This window comes from Dipodomys merriami, unplaced genomic scaffold (genome assembly GCF_024711535.1).
Source record: "Dipodomys merriami isolate MVZ:Mamm:240054 unplaced genomic scaffold, mDipMer1.0.p SCAF_1, whole genome shotgun sequence".
Classification (NCBI taxonomy): Eukaryota; Metazoa; Chordata; class Mammalia; order Rodentia; family Heteromyidae; genus Dipodomys; species Dipodomys merriami.
In genome coordinates this window covers 136,622,758-136,637,684 of record NW_027202270.1, presented here as the reverse complement: position 1 = coordinate 136,637,684, position 14,927 = coordinate 136,622,758, and the positions used below count along the sequence as shown (strand labels likewise).

General features: G+C 45.2%; 1 protein-coding gene across 3 annotated transcripts in view; it reads left to right on the top strand.

The window, feature by feature from the left end:
* Positions 1-14,927, top strand: part of Rhoj (ras homolog family member J) — a 95,678-nt gene that overhangs the window by 51,012 nt on the left and 29,739 nt on the right. For all 3 annotated transcript variants that reach the window (XM_070032092.1, XM_070032073.1, XM_070032083.1), the window contains exon 2: positions 8,515-8,573. In XM_070032092.1, the coding sequence (XP_069888193.1) occupies positions 8,515-8,573 (59 nt within the window). The remainder of the gene's footprint in view (positions 1-8,514; positions 8,574-14,927) is intronic.

Sequence of the window (14,927 nt, the reverse complement as noted above, 5' to 3'; positions counted from 1 at the left end):
CCTGCCAGTGTTATAACTCCACTGCCAGTGCTACCACTGACAGCCACTTTCTTGGTAGACATTGTACAAATCACTCAACAGATAAAGTCCAGGACAATGGAGGATGAATGCAAAGAACTTATTCAGAGAAGCATCTTCACCAAAGCTACTGCTGTTCTATGTGTCTGGTCTCCCTAGCCATCATGTAATTTTTCTGTCTCCCTCGGGATAAGGCTCTGGAGGTTTTTATACCCTGAGCTATACTCTGATTGGTCACCCTTAAGCAAATGATGTATAGGACAATAGACCAATCAAAGAAGACCAGCTGAGATACTGTGAGTCTGTATACCTGAAAATGTACTTCTCAATTTCGGTCTGTTTCCTCTATGGACGTACATGCACGTGAGCATGCATGCGTACACACACACACACACACACACACACACACACACACACACACACACACACACACACACACACACACACACACACACACACACACACACACACACACACACACACACACACACACACACACACACACACACACACACACACACACACACACACACACACACACACACACACACACACACACACACACACACACACCCTAAGATTATGAGAAATTAGAAAGGATGGAGGTAGATCACCAAGCCAGCAATTCCTTCCACTTCAAGATGTTCACCAGGGGGCTGGGAAGGTGGCTCAGTGGTAGAGCACTTGCCTTGCATGCATGAGGCCCTGGGTTTGATTCCTCAGCACCACATAAAAGGTGGAAGTGGCGCTGTGGCTCAAGTGGTAGAGTGCTAGCCTTGAGCTGAAGAGCTGAGGAACAGCGCCCAGACCCAGAGTTCAGGCCCCACGACCAACAACAACAACAAAAAAGATGTTCACCAGGGGTCCTAGGCCCTAACTAATCTACTGAAACTTCTAGTTTTATAACAAAATTTACTCTTTCATTTTAGTGGAGCTTTATAATGTATGTGTGTGTGTTAACATACATATCTTAAATCATTCTTGATGTTATTCTTAGCTGTCCTCACCAATTTCAGTTCCTATGACTTCTATAATCAATTGTTATAGTCTTCACTTGAAAACCTATTGAAATTCAACTTATCCCATAGAAGGTCTGACCTCTTTCCAACATAGAGAGCTTCTACCACAGAACATTTCTCCTCTCTTATGTAGTTAAAGTGTAGTGCTTTTTTTCCAAGAAATTCTTTATGCACTCCAGAATGCTTTATAGATTTTGCTGTCATTCCGAAAAGGATATTCGCCATATTTTTATCTTGTTACGAACCCTCTCACCAGGGATGCTGTGGTCCATGTTTATCATCACCGAGGGCTGTGGGTGTGCTCAGTGACATGTCTCAACAAGGAGAGAAGAAGGCTGTTCCTACAGGCTATTCTGTGCCTGCCCTGGTCTCTAACATAGGCTATTCTGTGCCTGCCCTGGTGTCTAACATGATCAAGGAATTAATGCCTGTGTGGAACCCTATAGGCTGTCTCATCTGCTAGCCACATAACCTCTAAAGTGGATGGGACATTCAGATAACTATAAGAGTTATTATGAGCCGGGCGCTGGTGGCTCACGCCTGTAATCCTAGCTACTCAGGAGGCTGAGATCTGAGGATCGCGGTTCAAAGCCAGCCCGGGCAGGAAAGACCGTGAGACTTCTATCTCCAATAAACCACCAGAAAACTGGAAGTGGCGCTGTAGCTCAAGTGGTAGAGCGCTCGCCTTGAGCTGAAGAGCTGAGGGACAGCTCCCAGGCCCAGAGTTCAAGCCCCACGACCGACCAAAAAAAAAAAAAAAAAAAGAGTTACTATGATTCTAGATGAGTGAACTCACATTTGTTAAAAGTATAGTCTTCCAGACTCTTAGAGGTGGGTATAAAACCAGGAAAGCCATGTTTTTAAGTAGCTCTTCTTGATGACTGCAACAAGAATTTAGATCATGAATCACAGTCAAGACAATGTGAAAAGTGTCTGCCTTGGGAAAGGTATGGTGGTATAAGCTATTCAGGAGGCAGAAATTGGGAGGATTACAATTTGAGGCCAAGCTAGGTGGAAAGATAGCAAAATCCCTTCTCATCCAACAAACCAGGCCTGATGGTGTGCACATGTAATCCTAGCTATGCAAGAGGCATTGGGGAAAAGATCAATCAGGATCCAAGACTAGCCTAGGCAAAAACGCAAGGCCTTATCTGAACTATAAAACTAAAAGGACTGGGGACATGACTCAAGTAGTAGAGCACTTGCCTAGCAGTGTGAGGCTCTGAGTTCAAATCCCAGTATTCCCTCTCCCTTCCCCCCCAAAAAAAGTCTGCCTCAGAATCAGTTATTTCTTCCACCATAATTCAATAACAACTAAATTAAACTGAGTTTCCATCAATGTGTGATACGATTGAAGGAGCATTTGCTCCTGTATCTCTACTCAGGAATAAAGAATCTTAGCACCAAAAACACACTCTTATTTGTAGGCCATGACCCCATGTACAGATTTCACTTCTCCCCCATAACTTATCCCAAACTTGTCCTGTATTTGATTGGTGAATGTCCCAGTTACAGCCCTGCAACTATGGGACCATCCAGATACCTGAGCATGGGCTTCCTTGTAGCTAGTGAATGCTCTAGTCACCATGAGCACAGATGCCACCCTAGAGAGTCACACTTCCAAACAGGCCCATGTATAGAGGATGAATATACAGACCTAAGACAAGGAAGCCCTTAGCTCCTCAGGAAGCCTGTTTGGCTTTCTCCTCCATCTCTGTTCTACAGAAACCGGACCTGATGCCAGCACATTAATTACAGACTTCCCTGAACAACTTTTATTTCACACGTGCATGCACATACAGCTGCTCAGATCACAAGAGGAAACCTCCCTAAGAAGGGAACAGAGCACACAAGGGATGGATGAGGAGCGGCTGGAGTGTAGCACTAAAGGAAACACAGATCCTGGAAGGCTGAAACCCCCTGGGAGAAGGAAGTCCCGCCATTCAGTTAGGAAAAGGCAATGTTCATGTCTAGTTGTCATACTAAACTGCTTTCAGACTCATTTTGATTTGGGGAAATTTTATCTCTGGTGCTTCTCTGCCCCTTAAACACACACACACACACACACACACACACACACACACACACACACACACACACACACACACACACACACACACACACACACACACACACACACACACACACACACACACACACACACACACACACACACACACACACACACACACACACACACACACACACACACACACGAGTTATGAGGCTCAAAGCAGGTGTTAAACACAGCCAAGTCACACACACACACACACACACACACACACACACACACACAGAGTTATGAGGCTCAAAGCAGGTGTTAAACACAGCCAAGTAGCCTCTGGGAATGGATTCTGGAGCACACAGGACTGGGGTGGGGACTAGTAGGGGTAGCGGAAGGGTATCACTGTCCTAGACAAAATCTTCCCAAACACAAGGAAGGAAAGAGTGGGGATGAGGTCAGTTCTGATGGAAAGGCAGCCATATACATACTGCCGATCTGTAGGCCCTAAAAGGAGGCTCAGAAGTGTGACTTCTCATTTTAAGTTCTCCATCACTCAGCCCTGTCTACATAGAAGCAACCTGTAGCAACAATTGCCTGTGACTTTTGAACACCTTTGATCAGAGTGAGCAAGATGGAGACAGAGGCCCCTAGATGCTTGCCAAATCTTACCAAAGCATGCGCATTTCAAAAAAAAATGCTCTGAAAAATTAGATATAAGTCAGATGTCCATTCAATGCCATGCTGGGCAGCGCTTCACATGTACCTCTCCCCAGGCTCTGTATCCACTAATCACCTGGAGGAAGGTAAATGTGTTTCATTCTATTAACTAACAGCTTAGCTGTTGCACAGTTACACATTCATTTCTGTCTAGTTGGGAAGAGATGCAAATACTTCCTATTTATTAGAAAAGAGCATAGTTCAACAACCAATTTGTTGGTTGAGACAGAGTCTCACCACACAGCTTTGGCTGGCCTCAAATTTGGCTATCCTCGATCTCTCCACCACTGGGACTACAGTTATGTACCACCATGCCCTGAGCCATTTTCCTGTTGAACCTTAGCCACTCTATACCCATGCTGCTTTTTAAGCACCTACTTCCCCAAAGGGCTCTTTGGATGAGATTTACCATCTTATTGATTCACTTACTAATGAGTTAATAAATCTTTGAGCATGCCCCATTGTATATTTCCATGAGGGCCATGTTTTGCATTTCCCTAAAATGCTATATCTTGCTGTATCTATAATCTCCAGAGCAGAACCTTCATGATGTCCTCCAGTCCCCATAGCCAGGGAGGCTGCATCCTGCTCACCAAATAGGGTGCATTCCACAACAGTGCGGTAGACAGCTGGCTGTGTATGAGGGTCCTTGAGGGCTTCCCCTACATTGCCTGGCATTTCCACCTTTAGAGTTCACCATATCTTCATCCACTCCAAAACACTGCTCTTGACAGCTGAGACAGCCCAGCACGCCACAGGGAAGGGGCTATGAACCAGGTTCCTGCTGCCACGGGTAGCCTGGATGACAGCCTGGATTGGCATCAGTACTGAGTATGACCCACAGTGCCTTGTCTAGGTTTGCGAGTGACACATCCTGAGGGAAGAAGGCCTAAGATCCTAGCTGGGAGATTTTTCTTTCTGGTTCAAGCTAGCTGATCCTAAGACACTATAACTTAGGCTTCATTACTACCTCATACTACCAAATAGGGTTAACCACTCCAATTGACTCCAAGAAGAAAGACAAGGAAGCAGAGCACTCAGTGGGTGTGAGGAAGGACCCTTCATTTTACAGATTAAACAGGTCACTGACGACTCTTCACACTTTATTGAAAGAACCATCTGAGCTATTAGTGGGTCATTTGACCTACTCTCTATAAAACCTCCTCAGGTTCAGAAAACAACTCTAATAGCTCCCAGAATAGAAGGCGATGTGGGACAAGTGCCTGACCACTGTCTGCCAGGCAGCTGTGCTGGACCCTGGCCTTCCCAGCAGTGTCTCCCCAGGGAGTGGGAGCGGATGGGTCTGCCCTGGCTGACTTTGACCCTCAGCCTCATCCCTGCAGTCCTCACTACTCAGGTGGCTGAGATCTGAGGGTTGAAGTTCAAAGCCAGTCAAGGCAGACAAATCCAAGAGACTCTGGTTGCCCATGAACCAGCAAAAAGAAACCTAGAACTGGAAGTATGGCTCAAGGGGTACAGTACCAACCTTGAATGAAAAAGATAAGCAAGAGCACCAGGCCAGTTCAACTCCCAATACTAGCATCAACAAAACAAAACAAGACAAAACAGGAAAAAGCTGCAAGAAGGAAAATTTGCCAGTTTCAAGAAAATGGATGCAACTGGAGATGTTAAGAAAATTAAGAAATTCATCATGGCTTGGTACCAGTGGCTCATGCTTATCATTTTAGCTACTCAGAAGGCTGAGATCTGAGGATCATTGTTCCAAGACAGTGTCCAGGCAGGAAAAGTCAGTTCAACACTGAAAACTAGAGTGGAGCTGTTGTTCAAGTGGTAGAGCTCTAGCCTTGAGCAGTAAAGCTCAAGGACTCATTTCGCTTAGCATCATCTTATATGGGCATATGTACATAGCTATTGAGCTATTCTGCTCATCTGCTAAGATTACCCTAGACATATACTAATTAATTACAAATAAGGGAGACCATGGCACCTATGTTTCTTTGGGTCTGCCTTACTTCACTTAATATAATTTTTTCCAAATCCTTCCATTTCCTTACAAATGGGGCGGTGTTATTCTTTCTGATGGAAGCATACGGTGATCCATTTACTTCCTTTCAATAGGATAGAAGAATGAAATGGCAGGGAAGAGAGAATAAAGTCATAAGCCCTCCACGCTTCCTTTCATATCCCTTCAAGAAGCCTGGCCTGCACACATAGGCAGAGTAGACACAGCCAAGCCGAAAATCCAACATGGCTCCCACCAAAGATGCTATCCTCCTCCCTTATGCCATATTCCCTTCATCCATGGAAATTAGTATGATTTTTTTTCTTTGATTTAAGGAAAAGGAATAATGCTGAATTTTCACAGCTTAACAAAACCTTCCAAATAAAGCCTGAGTTAATGAGTCCTGCCCTGTATACACACGCTTCAGCATTATCTCTCCCAGGGTACCCTGCATAGCACTGAGCTGTCTTTGACCAAGCTCCAGCACTCTTGGGAACACAGATGCCTGCACACTTAGCCATGGCACCAGCTGTCTTGGACTAGGGCGTGCTACAGTGCACTGTGACTGTGCTTTACCCGTAAAACACTTGCCTCCATGCTCCCTGACAGAGGAGAAACTGCATCTGCTCTCTCAGTTCTGAGCAGGTCCAGTGTCTGCTCTTTCCTGTTCCTGCTCAATGCAGGAACTGAGCAGACACTTGAAGAAGGGAAGGAAGTGAGGGGAGATGGTCCATGCCTGGACTCTTGTCCCAGACCTTCACCTTTCTTGCTCATACTAGCTTCAGGCCTGGTAAAAATTTCCCTGGAGCCGGAGCTGCTGAGAGGAAAGGGGAAAGGAAAAGGAAAAGGAGGCTGGAAGGAATGACTCTTCCTGAGAAAACACACCAGCCCTAGCAGGCGGCACATCAGGACTCTTGGTGACAAAGCTCAGAGCTGTTGCTTAGGCATATTTTCACGGTCTCACCATGAGGATGACTTTGCTTCTAGCTGTTCCATACATGACCCTGGGCCTGCATGTTTTTAGAAGAGTCTAAGGGGATTCCGGGAACAGCTGGCCCTGACCTACATATATTGGGCTCGCTGGAGACAGGAAATTCCATGTTGTAATGGCTGGATTTCTTCCCTTCATTCCTGATCCATGACTAAGTAGCTGATTGGTCATTAAAGAAAACATTTAGGCCAATTTCAAGACATCTGACCAGGCTAATATCTTCTACCAGTGTACAGAAAATAGATAGAAAACAGGACAAAGTTCAGGATCACCCATTCACACCTTCATTCTCATTGCTACCCTAACTTATGCATGCAAGTACCATGTCTACATGCCCTTCCTCTGCCAGCTTTGTCACCAGGGTTCACAGCAGCTGGGGTCACCACCAGCAACACACATTTCCCACATTTGGATAACTGCAATCATATTATCAACATCTGAACACATCTGGAGTGAATAGATCCCAAAAATCATCTTCAGTATTAGGGGCAGGTAGTACTTTTAAACGAGTGCTTTTCCAACATCAACATGAAGACATGTTTTCAGACATGTAACCCAGGAACCTGGGAAGAAGCCAAAGTGAACATCAGCACCCAATCAAGCCTCCCAGAGCTGACTAGAGAACGGGGGGGGGGGGGGGGGCAGAGATTAGAGAGATTATAATTCCTCATAGAAGGAATCTTTACATCACATTTGCAATTTTTTTTTAAAAATGAATTCTTCACTCTTTCCTTCATGTTTTATTTCCTGTTTCCAAACAGAAATTCAATGATTTCTGCGCATTTAAATTTGCTCTTTCTTTCACTCCGAGAATTCTATTGCTCCTGTATTCAGTCTGCTCCCTCTCGGGGCACTTGCAAGTTGAGATTGTATTTCATTTCTAGACATATGTGGAGTGAGTTGGGATGATCCCATTACCCCTTCTCACTTGTGAACACAAGGCTAGACACGGCAGTGAGCCTACTGGGCACAGCAAACTGGAGACTTCTTACTCTCTCTATGCCCTTCAGCTATGTGAGGCCAAATCTATACAGTTCCCACAACCAAAGCCTCAAAATAATGAGGATTTGGTTGAACTAAAACAACTCTGCTGTTTTCAATCAAGCTTATCTATTTAATGAGAAAACTTTTTTAGACTAAAGACTAAGCTTTTATTCTTTTCATTTTTTTCCATCCTTTCGTTTCTTTTTCTTTGCTTGAGAGACTATAAAATATGCAGGTGGGCTAATTTTCTTTGTTTTCTGGCTTTTATTCATCTCTCAAAGCCAGATAATACAGCGAGATTTCAACAGGCAAGTTGCTTACACAGCTTTGTATTCTGTTTTGTTTGTTTGGTTTTGTCAATCGTGGGACTTAAACGCTGGGCCTGGGCGCTGTCCCTGAGCTCTTCAGCTCAAGGCTAGTGCTCTACCACTTGAGCCACAGTGCCACTTCATCTTTGTGTTCTGAAAGGTGCTAAACCCAAAACAAAGACCTCACCAGAAAGGAGTCCGCACCCTTTCTCCTTCAGGAGTTTGCTATTCTAGAGCCCAACAAGGATCGATGAACAGCTTTCCGGTGCCCCAGGAACACCGAGAAGATTCATTTTGGTTGAGAAATTTAGACTTGGCTCTGGCCATCTGCTATCGCTACAGCTCATGGTTGCCTTTCATTTGGCAATTGTGCTGTCTGCTCGGGTTAGCATCTACACTGGGGAGGCATATGCTTTCCCTGAGGCCCAGAAACATGCTGGCTTGGGAAACAGCGAGACCTCCTGATGGAAGCTTGTGTTTATAGACTTTCCTCTCCCCTTCTCTCCTAGTTACGGTGACAGTGGGAGGCAAGCAGCACTTGTTGGGACTCTATGACACTGCCGGACAGGTATGTTTTTGTTTGTTGATTCATTGAGGGTTGGAGAAGGGGGTGAACAAGAAAGAATGACCCCGGTGGCTAGGGGTGTGGGAATGACAGCACAGATGCTACTCGTCCTGATTATTTGGGTCCAACTTCTTATCTACCTGAGTGACAACCAAAAGCACATCTTAACCCTTTTAAGAAAAAAAAGTAAGTATAACTAGAAAAGATGGCATCATTATATTACCTGCCATACTGATAAACAGTAAGTTATTCTTTGATAACCTCAATAATGAAACTATTTATCTTGCCCCCTTTTGTTGTGCCAGTCCTGGGGCTTGACCTCAAGGTCTGGGCACTGTCTCTGAGCTTTTATGCTCAAGGCTAGTTAGCTCTCTACCACTTGAGCCATAGCTTCACTACAAGCATTTTGCTGGATAATTAGAGATAAGAGTCGAACAGGGCTGGCTTTGAACCTCAAGTCTCTGATATTTGCCTCTTAAGTAGCTAGATGACAGGCTTATGCCCCTGCCCTGGACACTCAAATAACATTTTTTACAGAGTTTCAATTTCCTTCTACCCAAACCAAGTCCAATCCAATGTAAATGGGTCCATTTTATAAATTTTAAGTTTAATGCTTTTATGTTATTTTCTTTGCCCACCCTCTCTTTGATTTGCCTAATGAACTGTGAAAAGGGGAGGAAATAGGAGAGAAACTATTCATTATTGGAATAAAGAAAATGCAGGACTCTAAATACTTTGCAAAAAGGAAGGTCAACATCTGAACTGACCTAAATTCTCTAGGATTTTTTTAAATCACCTAAGGCCATCAACTTGAATTGTCAACATTTACTAAGCTAATACATTCTCTGCTCAGGTGAAGCGACCACCACTTTGTCTTTCCCAGCATTCCACACATTGGCTCTGGAGGACTTCTAACATCACAGCTTCATGTGCTGGAGGAGAGGAAATGGAGAAGCAATTTGATGTCTGTGGCCCCATATTTTAGACAGTTTCTTACCATATGTCTTGGATCATTTCTTTAGGTCAAAATCAGCAATCTATCCAATGGAGACATCTAAGTCCTTAGGAGGAAGCATTTGACCTCAGTGTTAGCCACCATGATTTTCCTGGTCCTTGTCAATAATTATGTACTCATCTAGGCCTTTAATTTTATTTTCACGAGTATCTAGAGATAGGTTGTTTGACTTGATTTAAAAACTGGCCACTAGAAAACAAATCAATGGGATCTCTTCAAGGGTATCTTGTAAGTAAGGCGCCAAAACCTGGTATTGTATAGTCAGAGCCTGTTAAATCTAGCTCCAGACTCAAGGCTTCTGGGAGCATCCAGTTTCTCACCATGGTCAGATGACTGTTTTGACCAGCTGCTGTCAGGAATTAAGGAGTAGAAGTGACTTCTCACTTCAATTGCAAAACACATAACTGGGAAAGAATGCTCCCCGGTCCACCAATGAGAAAACCAGTCTATTTGCTCTCATGCAACTCATATTTTATATCCTATACCTAAACGCACTCAGTAATGGGGGGACACTGCTTTGGGGGCTGGAACTGCCCACTCAATGTAGTCACACCCATTGAGTTATCTCCACTCAGCGGGACCTCACAGCATGAGAGAGCACTCACACCTTCCTCGCTCATACTCAGAGGTCAGAGTCTAACCCAGTTTGCAAAGTTCAGTACAGCGAGGATTATTTCACGGCTCTGAAACCTCTCTCTGGCTCCCTTGCCTTCTCCAAAGCTAAGACCCCAGTGTCCGCTCTGCTCCCCTCCTCCCTGGTAACCTGTGGCAATTGCTGGTTTCTGGGTATTAATTGGCCCACAAGCAACTTCCCAAGGCCTCTACTTAAGTTCATTTTTTTTTTAATTTTCAAAGCTCTTCTAGAGTATAATTGTTCTTTTCTATTTCTTTGTCCTTTTTGATATTTTTTAAAATAATACTAGTCTAGGAGCTGAAGCTATAAGGCACCGTACATTTTTCTTTAAATTCCAAATCAAAGCAAGCAGGATAGTTCAAGCTTCTGACACTGAAGCGATAACATAACAAGTGTATTCTAGGTGTGTCTTCAACTTAACTTTCACTTTAGTGCCTTCTGCCAATTATATTGAAAGCTTAGAGGTAGTCAGTTTCATGGAAGTAGAAAGCATGGGGAAAAGGAATCAGAATATGTCGTATGTCCCCTCTAGGCCTCAGATTCCATGTTGAGAACCTGAAAAGATAACTTCCAGGCCAGGCGTGGTGCAGTATGCCTGAAATCCCATTATCCAAGAGGCAGAAGTAGGAAGACTGTAGCCTGAGTTCTACCTGAAAAACAAACTGGGGAGGGGGGGAGAAAGAAAAAGAAAAAGTAGTAAAAGGTTTGGGGACATGGTTCTAATTACATAGTCTCCAGTATGACTCCCCCACCCTCAAAAAGAAAAGATGATTTCAAGAAAACATGGGACAACTAGAGTCATCAACGGTCATCTAGCTATGTGAGATAGGGCCAGTCCAGGCAGAAAGAAGCTAGGCATGCTAACACGTAACTGTCATCCTAGGTGCTTCAAGAACCCTAAAACAGGTAGATCCAGATCCAAGCACTCACCTTTGCAAGAAGCAAAATGGTCTCAAAAATTACCAACACAAGACTGGAGGCATGGCTCATCAGTAGAGCACCTGCTTAGCAAGCACAAGACCCTGAGTTCAAACTCCAGTACCTAATAAACAAATAAACCCTAGAGTAATTGGGCAAAAATATTTGAGGTAAGATCCAAAGGAAACCTTTCAGTAGTAAAAATTTTAAATATTGGGATATGCTGCACGGAAGAATAAGCTGCGATTCATTCTTTAGAACAGTGGGTCTCCAACTTGAGCATGCATCAGAATCATTTGCAGGGCTTGTTAAAAACTCAGCCATGGACCCTTTGCTCCAGAATTTCTGATTCTCCAAGTCCAGAGTGAGCAGCAAGAGTCTGCATTTCTTTTCTTTTTTTCTTTTCTTTTCTTTTTTCTTTTTAAATTTTTTTTGTCAGTGGTGGGGCTTGAACTCCAGGCCTGGGTGCTGTCCCTCAGTTCTTCAGCTCAAGGAAAGTGCTCTACCACTTGAGCCACAGAGGCACTTCTGGTTTTCTGGTAGCTTATTGGAGATAAGAGTCTCGTGGACTTTCCTGCCTGGGCTGGATATGAACTGTGATCCTCAGATCTCAGACTCCTGAGTAGCTAGAAGTACAGGTGTGAGCCACCAGCGTCTGTCTAGAATCTGCATTTCTAATGGGATTCCTGGCACTGTGACTGGTCAGCAGAGAAGACTTAGGAAGCATTGTTATAGAAGATCCGCATTCAAACTGTGACTCCCTGAGCCACAACGTGGGCATCACCAGGGCACATATTAGAAATGCAGGTATCAGGGCCCTAGGTCTAGCTAGCAGAATTGGGAAATTACTTTAAGAAGATTCCCCTGGTCCAGGCATGGTGGCTCACACTTGTAATCCTAGCTAGTCAGGAGGCTGAGATCTGAGAATCGTGGTTCATAGCCAGCCTAGTCAGAAAAGAGACTCTTATCTCCAATTAACCTGCAAAAATCTGGAGAGTGCTAGGCTTGAACAGAATAGAGACAATGCCCAGGCCCTGAGTTCAAGCCTCAGGACTGGCACAAGAAGGAAAAGGAGGATAAGAAGGAAGAAGGAGAATGAAGAGGAGAAGGAGGAGGAAGAGGTGGAGGAGGAAGATGGTGGTGGTGATGCTGGTGGTGATGATGATGATAATGATTCTCCCAGGTGAAGCCTTTAGTGAGTGAGGCATTGTTCCCAAAGTTAGAAGTCAGTGGAAGAGAACCTTTGCCCAAATTAATGCGTATAGGGCTATAATGCAGAAGTCTTTGCAACACATGTCTTTGAGAAGCCTTGTCCCCAAAGTTCCATTCTCAGCTCAACTTGGACAAGCCACCCTTCCTTAATTGTATCCCATGTAATGCTGCTGAGATCGCATAGCTAAGAAATATCTATGATTCAACATTACTCAGTTGGCCAATGAGCAATGAAGAAAAGGAGATCTCCAAACCAATGGATGAACCTGGAACCACAAGGGAGAGGGAGAGAGGGAAAAAGAGAAAGGGAGGGAAGGAGGGAGGGAAGGAGGAAGGAAGGAAGGAAGGGAAAATCTCTGAGTTTGCCTAGAGAATTCCATCTTACTTGAAAATTAAATTTTCTTATAGGCATAAACCAAAGAGCAGCACTCTCATCTTTCAGTGGGTCAAAGTTAACCAAAACAACCTCAAAAAGCAAATGGGCCCTGCAAGGTGGCCTGATAGGAACTCATTTCTATCCTCAAAGGCAACCCTAAATTGAAACTCTTTGGCCTGGATCCGTCCATTTGAGGTCTCAGCCTGCCACAGACATGGCTTCAGCAAAGCCTGGGCTCCACTCTCCTGTACCCACACAATTCAGCCGGGCATTTGCTAACAACAGTTTCTAAGGAAATCACACCCATGCCCTGCCAGCCCGTGACAGCTGCTATTCAACATCACCTCACTCCCTAAACCCCTGAAACAAACTAACATGGAGTGGAGTGCATTGACGATAAAGTCTTCAGAAGTTAGGGTCATCTACTGGGGAAAATTCCAACCATCCCATTAGGCGAAGGAAAGGGTTTACCCCTCCCATCACACCCGACCTGCAGCAAGGCCCGGCCTCTGGCCAAATCTATGTAGGTCCCGCCAACGACTGGCGTACAGCGTAGGCCCCTTTTCCTGTGTTGCTGGAAGGATTTCTAGAGCTCAGATCTTTGGCTCAGCTATACAGAGTCCCCAGGCTGACTGCTTCATGATGTTCTCTAGGCCAGCCCACGTGGTCAGAGAGTGGCGAGAGAGACCAAGCAATCAGGATATGGAGGGTGAGGGTGTGGTAGCAAACCCTGGGCCTGAGGAACAGGGAACAGCTCGCAGCTTGGAGCCAGATCCTGCCACTCACTGCCAGCATCCTAGACCGCAGCAGCCATGACACTGAGGCGTGCTTCCTTCTCCCAGGGGCTGGACTCTCGCCTCACCCAGGCAGGTGAGCCGAGAAAAGCCTGCTGGGCCTGCTACCTTTCAGGCCCAACCCCAAGACACAAAAACACACTGGCAAAAGAGCCAGAGCTGCTTCTGCTGTCAGGAGCCAACCTGGTACCAGGTTTCTTCCAGCAAGGTAAACCCCTCAGTTCCGGGGTGGCCTGCATGCAGGCCAGGCCTGCTTCACTAGTGGCTGAGTCCATGGGACCATCTGAGGGTAAAAGCTGGCATCCGTGCCCCACAGAGAGTTTGTGGAAAAGCTCAGAACAGATGCTTTGCCTTCATAAAAGCAAGTCAAACTTTTTCACTCTTGGAGCAACGCAGATTGGAGGAATAGGGAAAAGTCTGCCCACGTGACAAATTACTGGTCAAAATCCTTTAGGTTTTAATGTTACTTCTCCCCAGAGCATGCAAAATGGAGCTAAAAGGACACAGACCCACTGGTCCCATGGGAAACGTTCGGGTCTCATTACGCCTCACTTCAGCAAAGTTAACTTCAGTCAGGCTTAGTATCTAATAGGTACCAGCACTTTGCCTTGCAGCTGTGGTTGACAGGGGATGGAGGGTGTGGTCTTCCACACAATCATTTAAGAGTTTTCTAGAGCTAAGCCCAGAGGCTCACACCTATGATCCTAGCTACTCAAGAGACTGGGATGTTAGGATTACAGTTCGAAGCCAGTCTGGACAGGAAGTCCATGAGAATCTTATCTCCAATAAACTACTCAATAAAAGCCAAAAGTGGAGCTGTGACTCAAGTAGTAGAGCACTAGCCTGGAACAAAAGAAGCTCAGGGACAGCACCCAGCCACCCCCACACACACACTCACTCTCTCTGTCTCTGTCTCTGTCTCTGTCTCTGTCTCTGTCTCTGTCTCTGTCTCTGTCTCTCTCTCTCTCTCTCTCTCTCTCTCTCTCTCTCTCTCTCTCTCTCTCTCTCTCTCTCTCTCTCTCACACACACACACACACACACAAAGCAAAGCTAAGCTTACTTAGGTTCAAGACCTTATTCCAAATAGTCCACAAATACCAACACATTTTTTTCTCTTCCTAACAACCCTAAGGCCAGCATTTTATCATATCTATTTTACAGAAAAGGAAAGAGAGGCAGAAAGAACTTACCTAAAACCTCACTATATTACCTGGCAGGGTGGGGATTTGAACACAGAGAATTTGTCTCTTTGCCTCCTGATTGTATACACAGTGGACTAAGATTTCGCAAAGCAAGCTTGACTGAGGGAGTAATATGAACATGGGACTGATGCTGGGGGTGGGAGGAAGGAGCTGTGCTCCGTGCGGCTCTCCACTACTGTGGGGTTGGTCCCTGAGCCAGCCGCAC